This window comes from Petromyzon marinus, chromosome 35, assembly GCF_048934315.1.
Source record: "Petromyzon marinus isolate PM22_M1 ecotype Great Lakes invasive population chromosome 35, UKy_Petmar_22M1.pri1.0, whole genome shotgun sequence".
Classification (NCBI taxonomy): domain Eukaryota; kingdom Metazoa; phylum Chordata; class Hyperoartia; order Petromyzontiformes; family Petromyzontidae; genus Petromyzon; species Petromyzon marinus.
The window spans coordinates 7,585,991-7,601,132 of NC_133701.1; the positions used below are offsets into that span (position 1 = coordinate 7,585,991).

Here is a 15,142-nt window from a genome sequence, read left to right on the forward strand (position 1 = left end):
AAAGTATCATTATTTTTGCAGCTAATAATAACAAGGATCAACCATGATATATCCACCGCTGGATGCAGGCCTCCCGAAGCCGTTCCCATATATGTCACGGTCTCACAATGCAACAATACATACAGCTCCTGCAAATGGACCAATTTCATCTGCTCCATCTCCGTGGTGGACTACTTGCGCACATTCCCTCTTGTAGATTACACTCCCTTTGTAAGTCTCGACCACGAGCCATCATCCCTTCCCGCTATGTCCTGCCCAAGCCCACTTTGCTTAATAGTCCAAATAGTGCCATTCACTTGCCTACGTCCTCCGTGCCGTGTTGTTCCTATAAGTGCATGTTATCTACTAGTAATTGTCGATAATAGGATGAAACTATTGTCAACTCTTGTCTAACATATATTTGTGAGTGGTATCGACCATGGTTTGCTGTAGATAAAATGACCCGTGTTTTCATGATTTTTTTTTTTACTTAACATATTAGTGTTATTTAACGAAAATCAAGGACAAAAGGTTATGTTCAGCCAACCAAAAATAACGTAAGGCTTGCGTTAAAGAAACAGATATTGCATTTGGCTAAATTACATTTTTACATATTCATATAGATATTCAGTTAGTGCAAACCTACGAAACACATTTCCCTCCACTCTGCTTCCAGTCTCTCAGTGTAATTCCATATATGCAACTCTCGATGCTCCTTTGTTCACTTGTCAGAATCTGTTCAATTTTCTTCATCAACGTCCACGTTTCTGATCCACGTTTCACAGGAGCTTAAAAAGGCCTTTTTTAGGTGGGATTGTTGTGTTGCTGTCTCATTATAAGTTCAGGTTTCAAAAAGGCACTTCAATCTGTTAGTCTGCTTCTAATAGACGACAAAACGACCCCTTTCCGTGAATTTTCGCAGGTGCCAACAAACATCTACTTCAACGTGGATAAGACGCGTTGCGTTTCACTAGGCCTGACAACTCCGCTTAATCACGGGAGGATGCCCAGATTAAAACCCAACGGCTCAGCCTCCTGCAATGGGATTAGGCCACCCTAATCCACCGGTCATCCTCTAAATATGCACTTTCAAGTTGTTGTTTTTACATTGATGCATTATACGGGGCACATAAAAAAAACAGTGTGTGGTCCATTCATCATTATCATTAGCAGCAGCCATGATCAATCCACTCCTGGATAGAGGCCTCCCCCCAAGCCGTCGATATTAACTCTCAACAACCCCATGATGTAATAAATCCACGCAAAGCACCTGCACACAAACAGATTCCATCGCTCCGTTTCCTCGGTAGATGTCCCCTGAGATGCATTCCATTCCGTGGCCGCCACTGCATCATTATTCTTCACCATTGGCCATCATCTCTTCGAGGGACTTGTGCTGCCCAAGCCCACTTACTTTTCTTAAGTGTGAATCATGTCGTTAAAATGCGCGTGTTCTCTAATCCATCCACACCGTGAAAAAATGTAGGCAGATTTATAGCTCACGCCTTGGCATGACAGGATATTAAAAAGGTGGCTTACTCCAAATATAGAGATGCCGCGGTGTAATGGTTCTCACACTGGACTTGAATGCAAAAGGTCACCGGTTCGATGACATCTTCCGGTGTGGCAGTTGAAACAATGATGCGATTTTCTCAAAGTCCCCTCAACCTCTGGCCACCCAGCGCTATAAATGGATGCACCACAGCTATTCAATCGGCAGGTCAATCAGCACATGTCTGGCCAACGAACGTGAAAGAGGAGACCAAATACCCTCGAGTGTTTGCGCGAATCAGCAAATTGCAGGGCTCAACCTTCCCATTTTTATTTCGACCCCAATCGATGCCACACTCCCCAGCGCCCGTAGAATCTGTAGCTTCAGGTGCATTTAAGTAAATCATCGGCTCTGGATAATCCTCATCAATAGCACTGCAGTGTATATCCAACACTGTTGATTATACAAAAAAGCATCATATGAAGGATGCCATGTTATTTCGAGGCACCATTATGAAGCGGTGATTCAGTGACAGTGTGGTTAAAACGAACAAATTAATAATGCAATAGATTAGCTCTCATCTACATATCTTACTAGACCATATGGGAGTTTGGAGTGTGGGGGAGGGGGAAGTCTAGGACCAATTCAGATATCACTCTGCACCGATGTTACCAGCATCAAAAACTAACAGTGCTAATACTGTACGCTAACCACTGTGTCATCGCTCCAGCCACAATTGTCGTAATCCTAATTTCTTAAACGTAGATGTTATTAAAATTACTGGCACTGTTCCGCCGCTCGGTAATTGCACAATGTCACTTTGCGCGTCCACAAGCACGTACACATTAATTAGCAGGAACAATTAAAGCTAGGCTCCTTGTTACTTTTAAACAGTGCTGCGGACTGCAGGTGGTCATTACACCAGTGGGCTAAAGATGAAAACAAAGAAGTCAATTCGTGTGTTATGTTTATATTTCGGCACCGACTCAACCTTTCACTCGCAAAATGGCTCACGAGTGAAAATCTGTCCTTCGTGTGCGACAAAGGAAGCAATTTTAAATTAAATATGACTCATGGATGCATTTGTTAGGAATCTCTTGGCGCCATTTTTGTAGCCTGGCAGTCACACGATAACATGTGTAGTAAATGATATCTGTGTTGCGCACTGTGGATGCAAATTTTATGCATACTATATTACAATGACATAATATAACATTATAAAACATGTACATTTAACAGATCAAAACATTACGTCACCATACTTCATCCTACTGTTCCATATGAATTTGTGATTGTGGGGAGCATAGTATAGTTCAATAATTGATATTCTGCACTGCCCTTCTGACAACATAGACCCGAAAGCTACCGATGACACCTGTGCTATGCATGGCGGTCGTTCATTCAAGCACTGACCAGGCTGGGCCTGCTTAGCTTCCAGGATCTGCTGAGACTGGGCACATTCCTGGCGATATGAGCAGGGGCACCCTTTTCTATCATGCAGAACACAACGTATTGATGTCATGTAAATGAGGCCGTGTTTAACCCCGCTATAAATGATCGATGCCACGTTTTAAAACGAATTGCCTCCATCAACTTAAAACATTGCTTAATCACACTATAGAAAACCTATTCAGCATTCGCTTTGTTTTCTACGTTTTTCCTGTCGCGTGTAACGGCGCTGACCTTTGCTGTGCCATTTCAGTCAATAAAACGGAGCACATACACGCACTCCGTTTTGTTTTTTCACTGAATGACACTTGCTCTTGGGAGAGTGTCTGTGTGTGTGTGTTTGCTCCCCATCAGCTCCGGCCAGCTTCACCAAGGCCCCCAATTGCATTAGTGGGTAGAGCCACACGAGAGTGCACAGCTGCCACGTTTCCATAGCGATAAGCGACAGGCCAGAAACACATAAAATGCATTTCACCATTTCTGCATACGTCTACAGTGCATGTAAGAGTATATATGCAGGCTATACAGAAGTGTGCATCTATATATAATTATGTATAGCCCCCTCTGTCAATCTACTGCTGAAGGCCACTGCAAACTGTGACAGTTAATTGTCAGTAATGCAATTACACAGTGGCTCAGCAGAGAAAGATTGGATACCCAATGTCATGAATAATTTCAGAATTTGTAAAGCTCTCCGTTAAACCACCCCTGGATGCAATCCTCCCCTTGCAATGCGAGTTCCAGACCAGCATGGTAAAGTATGGTCACACGTAATTCACCATGTTCACCGGTGTGTATTAGGGAAATGGTAGAAACGCCGAGACCGGTTCAGACATCACTCACCGCTGACGTTAGCCATGCATGGTCTCAAATCAAACTCAAGTGGCCGAGTTCTTATCGCAGTACGGCACGAGAACAACATGCTTTCATATGCAGGCATCATTCATTGGGTTTTAGAGGGTCCTCTTGTTAGGAGGGTCCTGAGTGGGATGATTGGAATTTTTTTTGCATTTTGTAGAGAAAACAGAAGGTCCATGCATTCAAGATGAGAGCTCTCATATGCCGCTGCACAGATTGTCTGTCAAAAACTACTGTGTTGTATTGGAGAATGATCAAATCCCACAGTGAGAGTGTCAAAACAAAATGGTACTCAAGCCTTTTGTACTGTCTACTTAAATGAATTCATTTTAGAATACAAGTAACTTACAAATAAGGATTGGATCTCCTCCTTATTAATCAAACAAATCTCATTCCAAAATAATATCCATGACCAAGCATACCCCAAGGATATGCGGCACACAATTTGTGATACTACATTGTTTGAGGAACAATAATTGAAGAAATATTGGTTTTCGATACATAGGATAGCGTAATGAACATCTCATGGAAATTAAGGTTACACCAGGCACAAATACTGCACTGGGTGTGGGCAGTTAATTGGTCAGGGCGGATAGTGGCGGTCGGATTAAGGTTCAAATAATCTTAATAGATAGAGGACTGCAGAGCATGGGGCAATTGTTGGCACAGGTTCAACCGCCTGGCTGCCTTCCAACTGGTGTTTCCTCAGCGATTGTGAAATACAATCTGCATAAACGATGATGCTATTTATTATATAGAACTAAACATTATTGTCCTGTAGCAAAAGCACAAGCAGTGCGGTATTTGTCACATTGCATGGTTTAAGTGACAATTATATAAAATCCGTGGCTTCTAAATACTATTGTACTCCGGAGTGCAGTAATTACCTAATTTCAGTCATTAGAGTGCAATCTCTTTTGTATGCAGGAGATATATATGGGAGTCAGGGCATGCCAACTATATAAAATTGATTGAATTCACATTACAGCATTTTCCTTTCAGTGGATTTCATATGAAAAATAACACATTTGTGGTCTTCCTCCATTAGACACTTGAAGACACAACATCTAATCACATTACATCGAGAATGCAGTTAAATGTTAATTCATTTGTCCGTGTCACAATAGCCATTTTTCCAGGAACACATTTATTAAGACAAAGCCTTAAAGGTGCGCTTCAGCATTTTGTTGATGGGCACAATAACTCACCATCAGTGTGAAAAGCACAGCAGAAATGTGTCCGAGAGTAATGATTGCGACGAGGATGACGATGACGCTTACAACGATGAATGCATGTTTAACTTCTTTCACACCGTACATAGCCAACCGGGCGAATAGGAGGTGATGATGATGATGATGAGGATTATGACAATGATGCTGATGATGACGGCAATGATGATAGTAACGATGGCGATGTGATGACGATGACCATGACGGTGGTACGAGGAGACGAATGACGATTTCATAGCACGTACCCAGATCTGTAGCTTGATGCGCTTCTCGTTGCGATAGACGGTCTTCACTTTGAAGTCGATGCCCACCGTGCTCACGAAGGCCGAGGTAAATGACTCGTCGGCGTAACGGAAAAGGAAGGACGTCTTCCCCACGCTGCTGTTGCCGATGATGAGCAGCTTGAACATGTAGTCGAAATTCTGGTCCGCCGCGTCTTTGGGTCCGTAGCGCTCGCTTGCCGACGCCATGATTGTACACCCTGTGGGTACGAATTAAGCAACTGGTATTGAGCGTTCAGAAGCAACCGACGGGCGTGACGCTTAGGGCACTGCCAGCCACAAGAGGAAAAGATCGCCCGTATAGCCTTAACAGACTGCTGGGGCAAGTGCTGTTAGCGAGAAGCTATGAAGGCTGTAAACGGCACACAAGGGGGTGGGTGGCCAAACACTATGCTAGCCACCTTTTTCTCCCTGGTGGCGATATTTACACCCCGCACCAGGTACTCATTTAAGGCAGAGTCGACCTAGGGGAGGCCCAGAACCTATTCAGATGATTGTCACTGGTGTTGGCCGTTATCGGGAATCGAACTCGGATCGGATTCGTAGCGCAGTGCGCTAACCGATATACTGCTGCTCCACCGTAAGCCCCACACACACACACACCCTATACACGTGTGCCGAGAATTGACAATGTTTCTTCCGTTGGTTAATTCCCCAGAGGAAGAAGACGCACGCAATTTTAACCCTCGCAGAGAATGCATATGGGCAGTTCCACAATTTCAGATGGTACATTTCAATTTCAGATGCTACCAAGATGTGGGTCATCATTAGTATAATCATGAAGTGGCATTATACTTGGGCAGTTTATCAATGGATTGGGGCTGCAATTATGATTTTAAAAATATGCCTGCCTTTCTTTAAAAAGAATAAATGCTCATAAAATACCAGTGTTGGACACTCAGCCAAACTGGCTTTTTTTAATAAATGTTGGGGGATGGTGGGTGCATTACATTGTGTTCAGCCACTGAAATATTCCGTAAATAAGCCGTAGGTTTTAAAACTATCATGACCTTAAAATTTCACCATGTGTATTCTTTGGATAATAGTCAAATGATGACCGTGAGGTTGCCTAATTTGTGGCATTATCAATGAACTGAATTAAATTAACTTTGTTACCATTTTTTATGCAATTGGTGACTGGACTGAGAGCATTAGTGATGTAATAACATACAGTGAGGGAAAAAAAGTATTTGATCCCCTGCTGATTTTGTACGTTTGCCCACTGACAAAGAAATGATCAGTCTATAATTTTAATGGTAGGTTTATTTGAACAGTGAGAGACAGAATAACAAGAAAAAATCAACAAAAACGCATGTCAAAAATGTTATGAATTGATTTGCATTTTAATTAGGGAAATACGTATTTGACCCCTCTGCAAAGTGTATACAACAAAAACATGACTTAGTACTTGGTGGCAAAACCCTTGTTGGCAATCAGAGGTCAGACGTTTCATGTAGTTGGTCACCAGGTTTGCACACATCTCAGAAGGGATTTTGTCCCACCCCTCTTTGCAGATCTTCTCCAAGTCATTAAGGTTTCGAGGCTGACGTTTGGCAACTCGAACCTTCAGCTCCCTCCACAGATTTTCTATGGGATTAAGGTCTGGAGACTGGCTAGGCTACTCCAGGACCTTAATGTGCTTCTTCTTGAGCCACTCCTTTGTTGCTTTGGCCGTGTGTTTTGGGTCATTGTCATGCTGGAATACCCATCCACGACCTATTTTCAATGCCCTGGCTGAGGGAAGGAGGTTCTCACCCAAGATTTGACGGTACATGGCCCCGTCCATCGTCCCTTTGATGCGGTGAAGTTGTCCTGTCCCCTTAGCAGAAAAACACCCCCAAAGCATAATGTTTCCACCTCCATGTTTGACGGTGGGGATGGTGTTCTTGGGGTCATAGGCAGCATTCCTCCTCCTCCAAACACGGCGAGTTGAGTTGATGCCAAAGAGCTCCATTTTGGTCTCATGTGACCACAACACTTTCACCCAGTTGTCCTCTGAATCATTCAGATGTTCATTGGTAAACTTCAGACGGGCATGTATATGTGCTTTCTTGAGCAGGGGGACCTTGCGGGCGCTGCAGGATTTCAGTCCTTCATGGCGTAGTGTGTTACCAATTGTTTTCTTGGTGACTTTGGACCCAGCTGCCTTGAGATCATTGACAAGATCCTCCCGTGTAGTTCTGGGCTGATTCCTCACCGTTCCCATGATCATTGCAACTCCACGAGGTGAGATCTTGCATGGAGCCCCAGGCCGAGGGAGATTGACCGTTCTTTTGTGTTTCTTCCATTTGCGAATAATCGCACCAACTGTTGTCACCTTCTCACCAAGCTGCTTGGCAATGGTCTTGTAGCCCATTCCAGCCTTGTGTAGGTCTACAATCTTGTCCCTGACATCCTTGGGGAGCTCTTTGGTCTTGGCCATGGTGGAGAGTTTGGAATCTGATTGATTGCTTCTGTGGACAGGTGTTTTTATACAGGTAACAAGCTGAGATTAGGAGCACTCCCTTTAAGAGTGTGCTCCTAATCTCAGCTCGTTACCTGTATAAAAGACACCTGGGAGCCAGAAATCTTTCTTATTGAGAGGTGGTCAAATACGTATTTCCCTCATTAAAATGCAAATCAATTTATAACATTTTTGACATGCGTTTTTCTGGATTTTGTTGTTGTTATTCTCTCTCACTGTTCAAATAAACCTACCATTAAAATTATAAACTGATAATTTCTTTGTCAGTGGGCAAACGTACAAAATCAGCAGGGGATCAAACACTTTTTCCCCTCACTGTAGGCGTGGGGGATTCAAATGGACGGCACCTTCAGAATCAAACCCAGGACCTTAAGTTTTGTGTACCGATGGGTTTTTGGGTTGTACCGTGTGTTGTTCGGCACGCTGTCTCCAGTTCACAGAGGTGCTCCTAGCACTCGGAGCGAAACGCCCCGAAAAATCTCCCAGCATGTGGAACGAAATTTCAGGCATGCCGTACAACCTGAAAACACTTTAGGGAGAGCGCTATAGAGCACAACTAACCCACGCAGTAATATTGGTTCGGTGTTCCGAGGTCAAAAACCATGGGCATTAGATTTTCCAAGCTACCCAGCCACCTCGATATTATTGTCACTTAAATTTTAAAACAAGGACCAGCTGTGTGTAGCTCATTCAGTGTATGGCTATGCATGGCTGAGTAGCCCATAAATATGAATCACAAGTCCCATCACTTTGATTTGCCTGTGTAGCCAAGGTTCCATTACGAAAAATAATTTCACTTTCAAGACACTCACAAATCTGCAGATGCATTGACTGTCGAATGAGTTAAATAAATGAACACGTGAAAAAAATATATAAACATGCTGGGTTAGTGCACCCAGCAAGTGGCAATGTGAGTGTGTGATCTTTACAGCAGGGATGATTTATATATTTTTTGTCTTTTATTACTCCAATAAAATGTATTAAAATCCTCACCGTAAAATTACACAGTACAGCTTCTACTGTTATGTTTCCCCCTCTATAACCTTCCCAGTTAGGTATGTTCAAGCTTCATTCTGTCATCGCCTTGGCAACTGTCACTATGGTCACCATTGGACTGCTGATACAGCTCCAGCGCAGAACCCACCACTATCACTGGTGCTATAAATAGCACAGCGTCTTCAAGCCGCAATGTGCACAGCACACATCATGCCAGAGGACATGTTAGGCCAGCGGTGGCGATTGCTGAGCCAACGTCATCACCATTCGCGATATGGCTTGTGTCCTTCTTGCGGTGGTCAAAATATTATGAAAACAAGAAAAGGTGCTCAGACAATATCCACAAACATGCAATATTGGACAATAGATGTTGGTGTTACTGTACAATAATTTACATATATACAAAAGCAGGCGTTTTCACTTACTTTCCATATTTCTGTGGAAATTGGTTTCTGAGTGAGAAGTGGCAGTGGTTAGCGAAGTGCGCTCTGAACGTGGTGGACCTTCGTTTCAGTCCTGGCCACGGTTAACATCAGCGACGGGTGATATCTGAATTAGTCCTGGGCCCTTCCCTTCAGCTCACAATGAGTAGCCAGGTGAAATACACAATAGTCAAAAACCAGCCCGAGGACCAATATGGCACGGGTAGACTTTTAACCAGCAGCGGCTGTAAATATAAATGTGTATTACTAACATTCGTGCCTGTTCTGCCAAGGTGCTGGAGCAGCTTGGGTTATCAATGGAACTAATGATTTCAATTCCCAGCTTCGGTCAAATCACGTGATGCAGTTGTAGTCCAGTGCTCTATACAGAACTCATCTTATCTGTGACCATATTACCCACGATTCCTATTATCCACGGGAGCTCTAGGGTTTGTGAAAACTCTTAACTGCACCCCTATTCTTCCTATTATCCGCGATAATCGGAGGCTCTCCCCTTCCTATATTGCAGGACGCCTCTAGATTATCTGTGAATAATTATTGGCTAAGAGAAAATAAAATGTGCAGATTACATCGCAAAAAATAAAGATTAATCTGTAATTACAATGTATAAGCAGGTCTCCAAGGTCAATGAAATAAGCAGCAACCTGTGAGGATCCACCATTTCGTGATATACCAACAGCGCCAGTCCTATGGGTAGAAATTTGGCATTTCCACCATTGCTGCAGGACTGCCAACAGATTCAGCCTCATCAGTCACGATGAATGCACTGCCGGATGAAGGCCTGCCCTAGCCACCACAATTTCACACGATAATACCAAGAGATTAGCACCACAACTGCCAATTTTAATTTCTGCTTGCAGAAGTCCCTAGTCAATTTTAGTATGCCTCCGGTTTTTTGTGAAATCGAATATACCGTATAGTATTGTGTACGAATGATAATATTTGGAAGTTTTCGCCAAAATAAATGTTATATTTTTAAGTGTTGGTGAAAGTGCAGATCTTTAAATGCCTTGAGTTAAGCCATCAGATTAAAATGAGTAATCAAATACCCACTCAATGTTACACTCGGCATCCGTAGCGGTGCACATGCTAATTTATTGATCGATGGTCCATCACCATCCACCCAGCACACCCAGAGCTCATCCACTCTCCTTGCATCCGCATTTTAATGTTATTTACAAATGACTTCCGTTGTGTTCTAATTTAAGAACTGTGTATGCATGTACACTCACAGCATATAAACACACTTTATCAATGCTCGTCACGTCTTCTAATGCATGCATGCCCGAAGCACTTGAAAACCACAGGAGCTTATATGTGACACTGTGGTATAGTATAACGTAATATATATTAAGACAATAATATGACATGGCGCGTCTCATAAGCCTATGATATCGATACATGGTATAACATTTGTCAACAGTGGTTATTATGAGAGCACGCAAACAATGTTTAAACATTGCAGGCATATTTTGGATAACAAAATCTCAACTGCCACTTAATTAAAATAACGACGCGAACCACACTGCACATCGTAACTTTCTGACCCGCCCCTACTGGACATCTGTGAAATAGAACTGTAAAGTTCATCAGATCTCTCCAGTGTGAATAGAGATTCTGACATCTAAAAATAACTCCTCTTATCTGTAAAAATATTTGAATATGTAAATCGATTTACAATGCATTATTGGGAAAATACAGATAATCAAGAATAGGAATCGGAGAGGGATGGATAGAGATTTTCCATTGACCGTTTTGTTGCCCCAAGTAACAGGAATCACAGGCAAAACGTCCCATAACTGGTCTACTTTATTGTAGAGACCCTATATGTATGCATTTCTAGTCATTCCTTTGACATTGTGGTAGTTGATGACCAGAACAATATACCAGGTGTAGCCACTCATTCATTCGCAGTAGTTGTGGATAATATTAGCCTGCTTGAGGCTCATCTGCCTTTAGTTATTGACATTTACCCAGGGTCCCACTCCCCTATTGTGGGTGTTGTTGGCCTACTTTAGGCTCATCTGCCAGGGTCCCATTACTTATAATTAGACGAAAACGGATGCAATGGGTGGGACTATGTGCAGGAAGGGTCGATTCCCAAGACAGACAGTGGAGTGGTGTCCATGAATTCGGTGACCAAGGGAAAGAGTAGATGGCGGGATAACGTTATGGTAGATTTTAGAATTCTCATATTTACTGTGTGGAAGATGTGGGATCTGGCGATGAATAAAAAGTGTTGGAGAGGTATGGACATGATGGCATTTTTTTTATTTGGAGCTATTCCTTTGTTGATGTGTAAAACAAGACATCTGCCTTAACGTTGTTCATTCGCGCACAATTTAAATCGTCTCATAAATTGGGCTAACCTCTATGAATCCCCCTTCCATACCTAATCCACCTGCAGTTCATCCCCATTCATCATCATTGGTCAATCAAATGCTGAATGAATCCTTCTCCAAGCCGCCATCACCTCCGATAATCATGAGATGTTCATCATCCAGCTAACACCTCCAGACGAGCTGCTTTCATCGCTCCGTCTCTTCAGCAAACATGCTCTCTCCAGAAGTGTTTTTTTTTTGGGTGGTTAGATCGCCGCCGCCACCACCCGACACAGCCAATTAGTAAGGTTCGTCACCTAAACAAAACACGCAAATTCGTTACTAAACCCACAACATTGACATCCCTTAACCCTTTTTATTATTATATGCCCCTAGGCCAAGAACACGTATAATCCTCGCCAAGGAGCACCGAGGACACCGTGACATTGCAATCCACAATTATGCTGCACAACACACGAGCACCAGTGATTCCCCTTGCCAACACTCGACAGCATGATTTTAAATGCCCTTGACCGAGATCATGTTGGGCAGCTTTCACATGAAAACACATCAACCACCGTACTACGCCCCATGTCATTTATTGCATATGGTGCGCAGAGTATATATAAAGGTCATTTAACAGAGCAGAATATATTGTAGCACGTGTGTATTCACACGTCACATATTGCTTAATGAGCGTTATGTTAACACAAGTCAGCCCATCAACCCTCCGGTGTAAATACAATGAGCAACACTTTCTGGGGAAATCCACAGTGATTGTGCCATAGATATATACTGCCGCCCTGCCATATGAATGTGGAATTTCCACAACTGGCTCGGGGAAGGTTATGCCTACGCACAAATGACCCAGAATGCACCGGGTCTCGTCGGAGTTCGCAAGCTAAGCAGGTTCGAGCCTGGACAGTGCTTAGATCGGTTACCATAACATCCAAATACAGGTGTAATTGGCATTAAGGGCAATAGAGGGCAGAGTGCAGCAATACCAAACTGTTCTGCACTCAGTATGGTCAAGCCATCAACCATGGCTTTGTGATGTAACAATCCATACAGCTCCTGTGCACGGGGATTATGTCCTCGCTCCATCTCCGCAATGTACGTCCTCTCGGGCCTCGTTTGCCTCCTTGTTCTGCCACTCCCTCCCGTCTTTTAGCCTCGACCACCACGGTTGGTGCCTATCCCCTCCGGCTATGTGCCCTGCCCAAATCTTACTCGACATTTTTGTTGTTGTTGTAAGCAGTCGATACGATTCTAGATTTAAAGCTTTCGTGACTGCTAGGATCCATACTCTTTGGTTCTATTGGGTAAAGTCACGTAGGTGAAAATAAAACAGCAAAAAAATAAAAAAAATAACAAAAAATCACAATTAACAAAAAAATCACTGTTAATTTTTTTGTTATTTTATTTTCACCTATGTGACTTTACCCAATAGAACCAAAGAGTCGATACAATGTCCGTCTTTAACCTTCGCACGTTCCTCTAATCCCCGTCGCCCCCCCTCTCTCTCTCCGTCTTTCAATGCTCTTCCTAGAAAAGTTCCTCTCCCGACGATTATTTTTAGGTTTTGTTTGCAATTTTCTGGGTTCTATTCTTGCATTTTTTTCACCAACGTCCAGGTTTTCTGATGCATATCAGAGCAAGCGATATGCAAAGTTTAAACACATCCCGGTACACGTTGTCTTTCGTTATAACACGCACCAAGGTGTATATGCTAAAATACATCGTAAGCATTACATGTCAAAGCACCTCTTGTATGCATTAAGGGTACAGTTTTTATACCGTGGAGATTTATTTACGGTGGATCAAAAAGGTGAAATGTAGGGACAACATGTGCAGGTTAAGAATATGATATATACTAATACAAACATGTACTGCAGGTGGTCTATATTGTATTGTATTATCAACACACACTAATGCACATTATTTTAATTACCATCATATCTAGAAACATGCCAGCTATGCAGGCAATAGGCTACACACACAATGCATGTTACACTGCACGCTGTAACCGTATAATAGAGCACAAGTCGGTTATTGTGCAACCTCGTGTCTTATCCACCGCTGGATGAAGGCGTCCCCACGACGGCTCTGTCCTGGGGGTTTGTCAGAGCCATGCTTCACCGCTGTTGGTCAGTCACGAACGACGGCGAGGCGTGGCGGACACAGATCCGGTTCAGACATCACTCGCCACTGACGTTAGCCGTGGTCGGGAATTGAACTCGTAGAGCGCGGTGCGCTAACTGCTGCGCCACCACTCCGTGTCGAATTCCATAGAAGCGGACGGGGCTGTAGGATAAGGGCTATTTAAATCGACCCATCATACGCCAACATTGGCTATGGAATAAACTACGGGTTATTTATACGTGAAGCCATAACGCTCACAGCCGTAACTATAACAAAATAAAGCAAATATAATACCCCGCATAGACTGAACAGGATCGAAATCATTAAATTAAATTTCACACACGGAATGTGTACGGACACACACACATTGAATGATCCCAGTCGCCTGAGTTCGATTCCCAGCCACGGCTAACATCAGTGGCGAGAAACATCCGAACCGATCACCGGCGTGAAGACGTTCATCCAGCAGTAGATTTACAACGGGACTCTTACGTTATATTTTATAAACGCACTGCCATATTTGGCCTCCACACCAGAGTATTTAATGCATCATTTACATTCACACCCCGTCATAGTTACGATCGAGCAGATCGCTGCTACATCACAACGCCGTGTACGTGCACAACCTCTATCTCACACCAAGGGGGGGAGGGGAGCGGTGGCGCAGTGGTTAGCGACATTGCGCTTCGAAACCGGCCCAACCCCAGTTCGATCCCCGCTCACGGCCACCGACAACCAACACGGGTGGGACGAATCATCATCCACCACCGGTCCCGGACTCTCTCCTTCGGTCGGCTCATTATTAAACGAGCACCTGGGCCGATGTTTAAACATCGGCAGCAATGGGGAGACAAAGGCGGCTGGGTGTGGGGTGGTTTGTTGGTCACCCACCCACACAGCCTCCCTTGTGTGCCCGCACCGGTACCTTCATAGGTTTGCTGCTCGATAACAGACACCTCCCACCCAATCAGTGGTAAAGCCTTACAGGCTACAACACAAAGGGAGAGCGATACGTGGGGGGTGGTGGGGGGGGGGCATCATTGTCCTTACCAGGAGTGCTGCTTGTCCTTGAGCGCAGTGATGATGGTGGTGGTGGTGGCTCCCCTTTGTCTCCGCGTTGGCTGCCGGTGGTGGTGGCGGCGTCGGCGACTGCTGCTGCTGCTGTGTTGGTGGCTTCAAGAGAGCTCCACGAGTGATTCACGCAGCGCACGCACGGCACACCGCATCACCCCCACCCCCCAATTCCCACTCCTGCGCGCGAACAAAGCCACACGGCTAAGACGCAGCCAATCGCTGGCCAGGGCACAACTCCCGGACATTTCGTTTTTTGCCCAGCAACGAGCCAATCACGTAGCTTGGAGGAGGAGGAATAGGCGACGAAGAATAATACGAATATAATAATGGAGATTAAAAACATGAACTATCACGGCTTTTGTTTCCACCTCTCTCACGTTCACAGTGCCCATTTGCCACCTGCTCTTGCTTGCC

General features: G+C 44.1%; 1 protein-coding gene across 1 annotated transcript in view; it reads right to left on the reverse strand.

Annotated features, from left to right (window-relative positions):
* The window catches only part of LOC116948925 (ras-related protein Rab-3C-like), a 35,408-nt gene extending 20,488 nt beyond the window's left edge, over nucleotides 1-14,920 (reverse strand). Inside the window, exons 1-2 of the mRNA XM_032966195.2 lie at nucleotides 14,705-14,920; nucleotides 5,253-5,488 (exon numbers count right to left, since the gene is read on the reverse strand). Of these exons, the coding sequence (XP_032822086.1) occupies nucleotides 5,253-5,477 (225 nt within the window). The 5' untranslated portion in view covers nucleotides 5,478-5,488; nucleotides 14,705-14,920. The remainder of the gene's footprint in view (nucleotides 1-5,252; nucleotides 5,489-14,704) is intronic.
* Nucleotides 14,921-15,142: the final 222 nt, after the last annotated feature.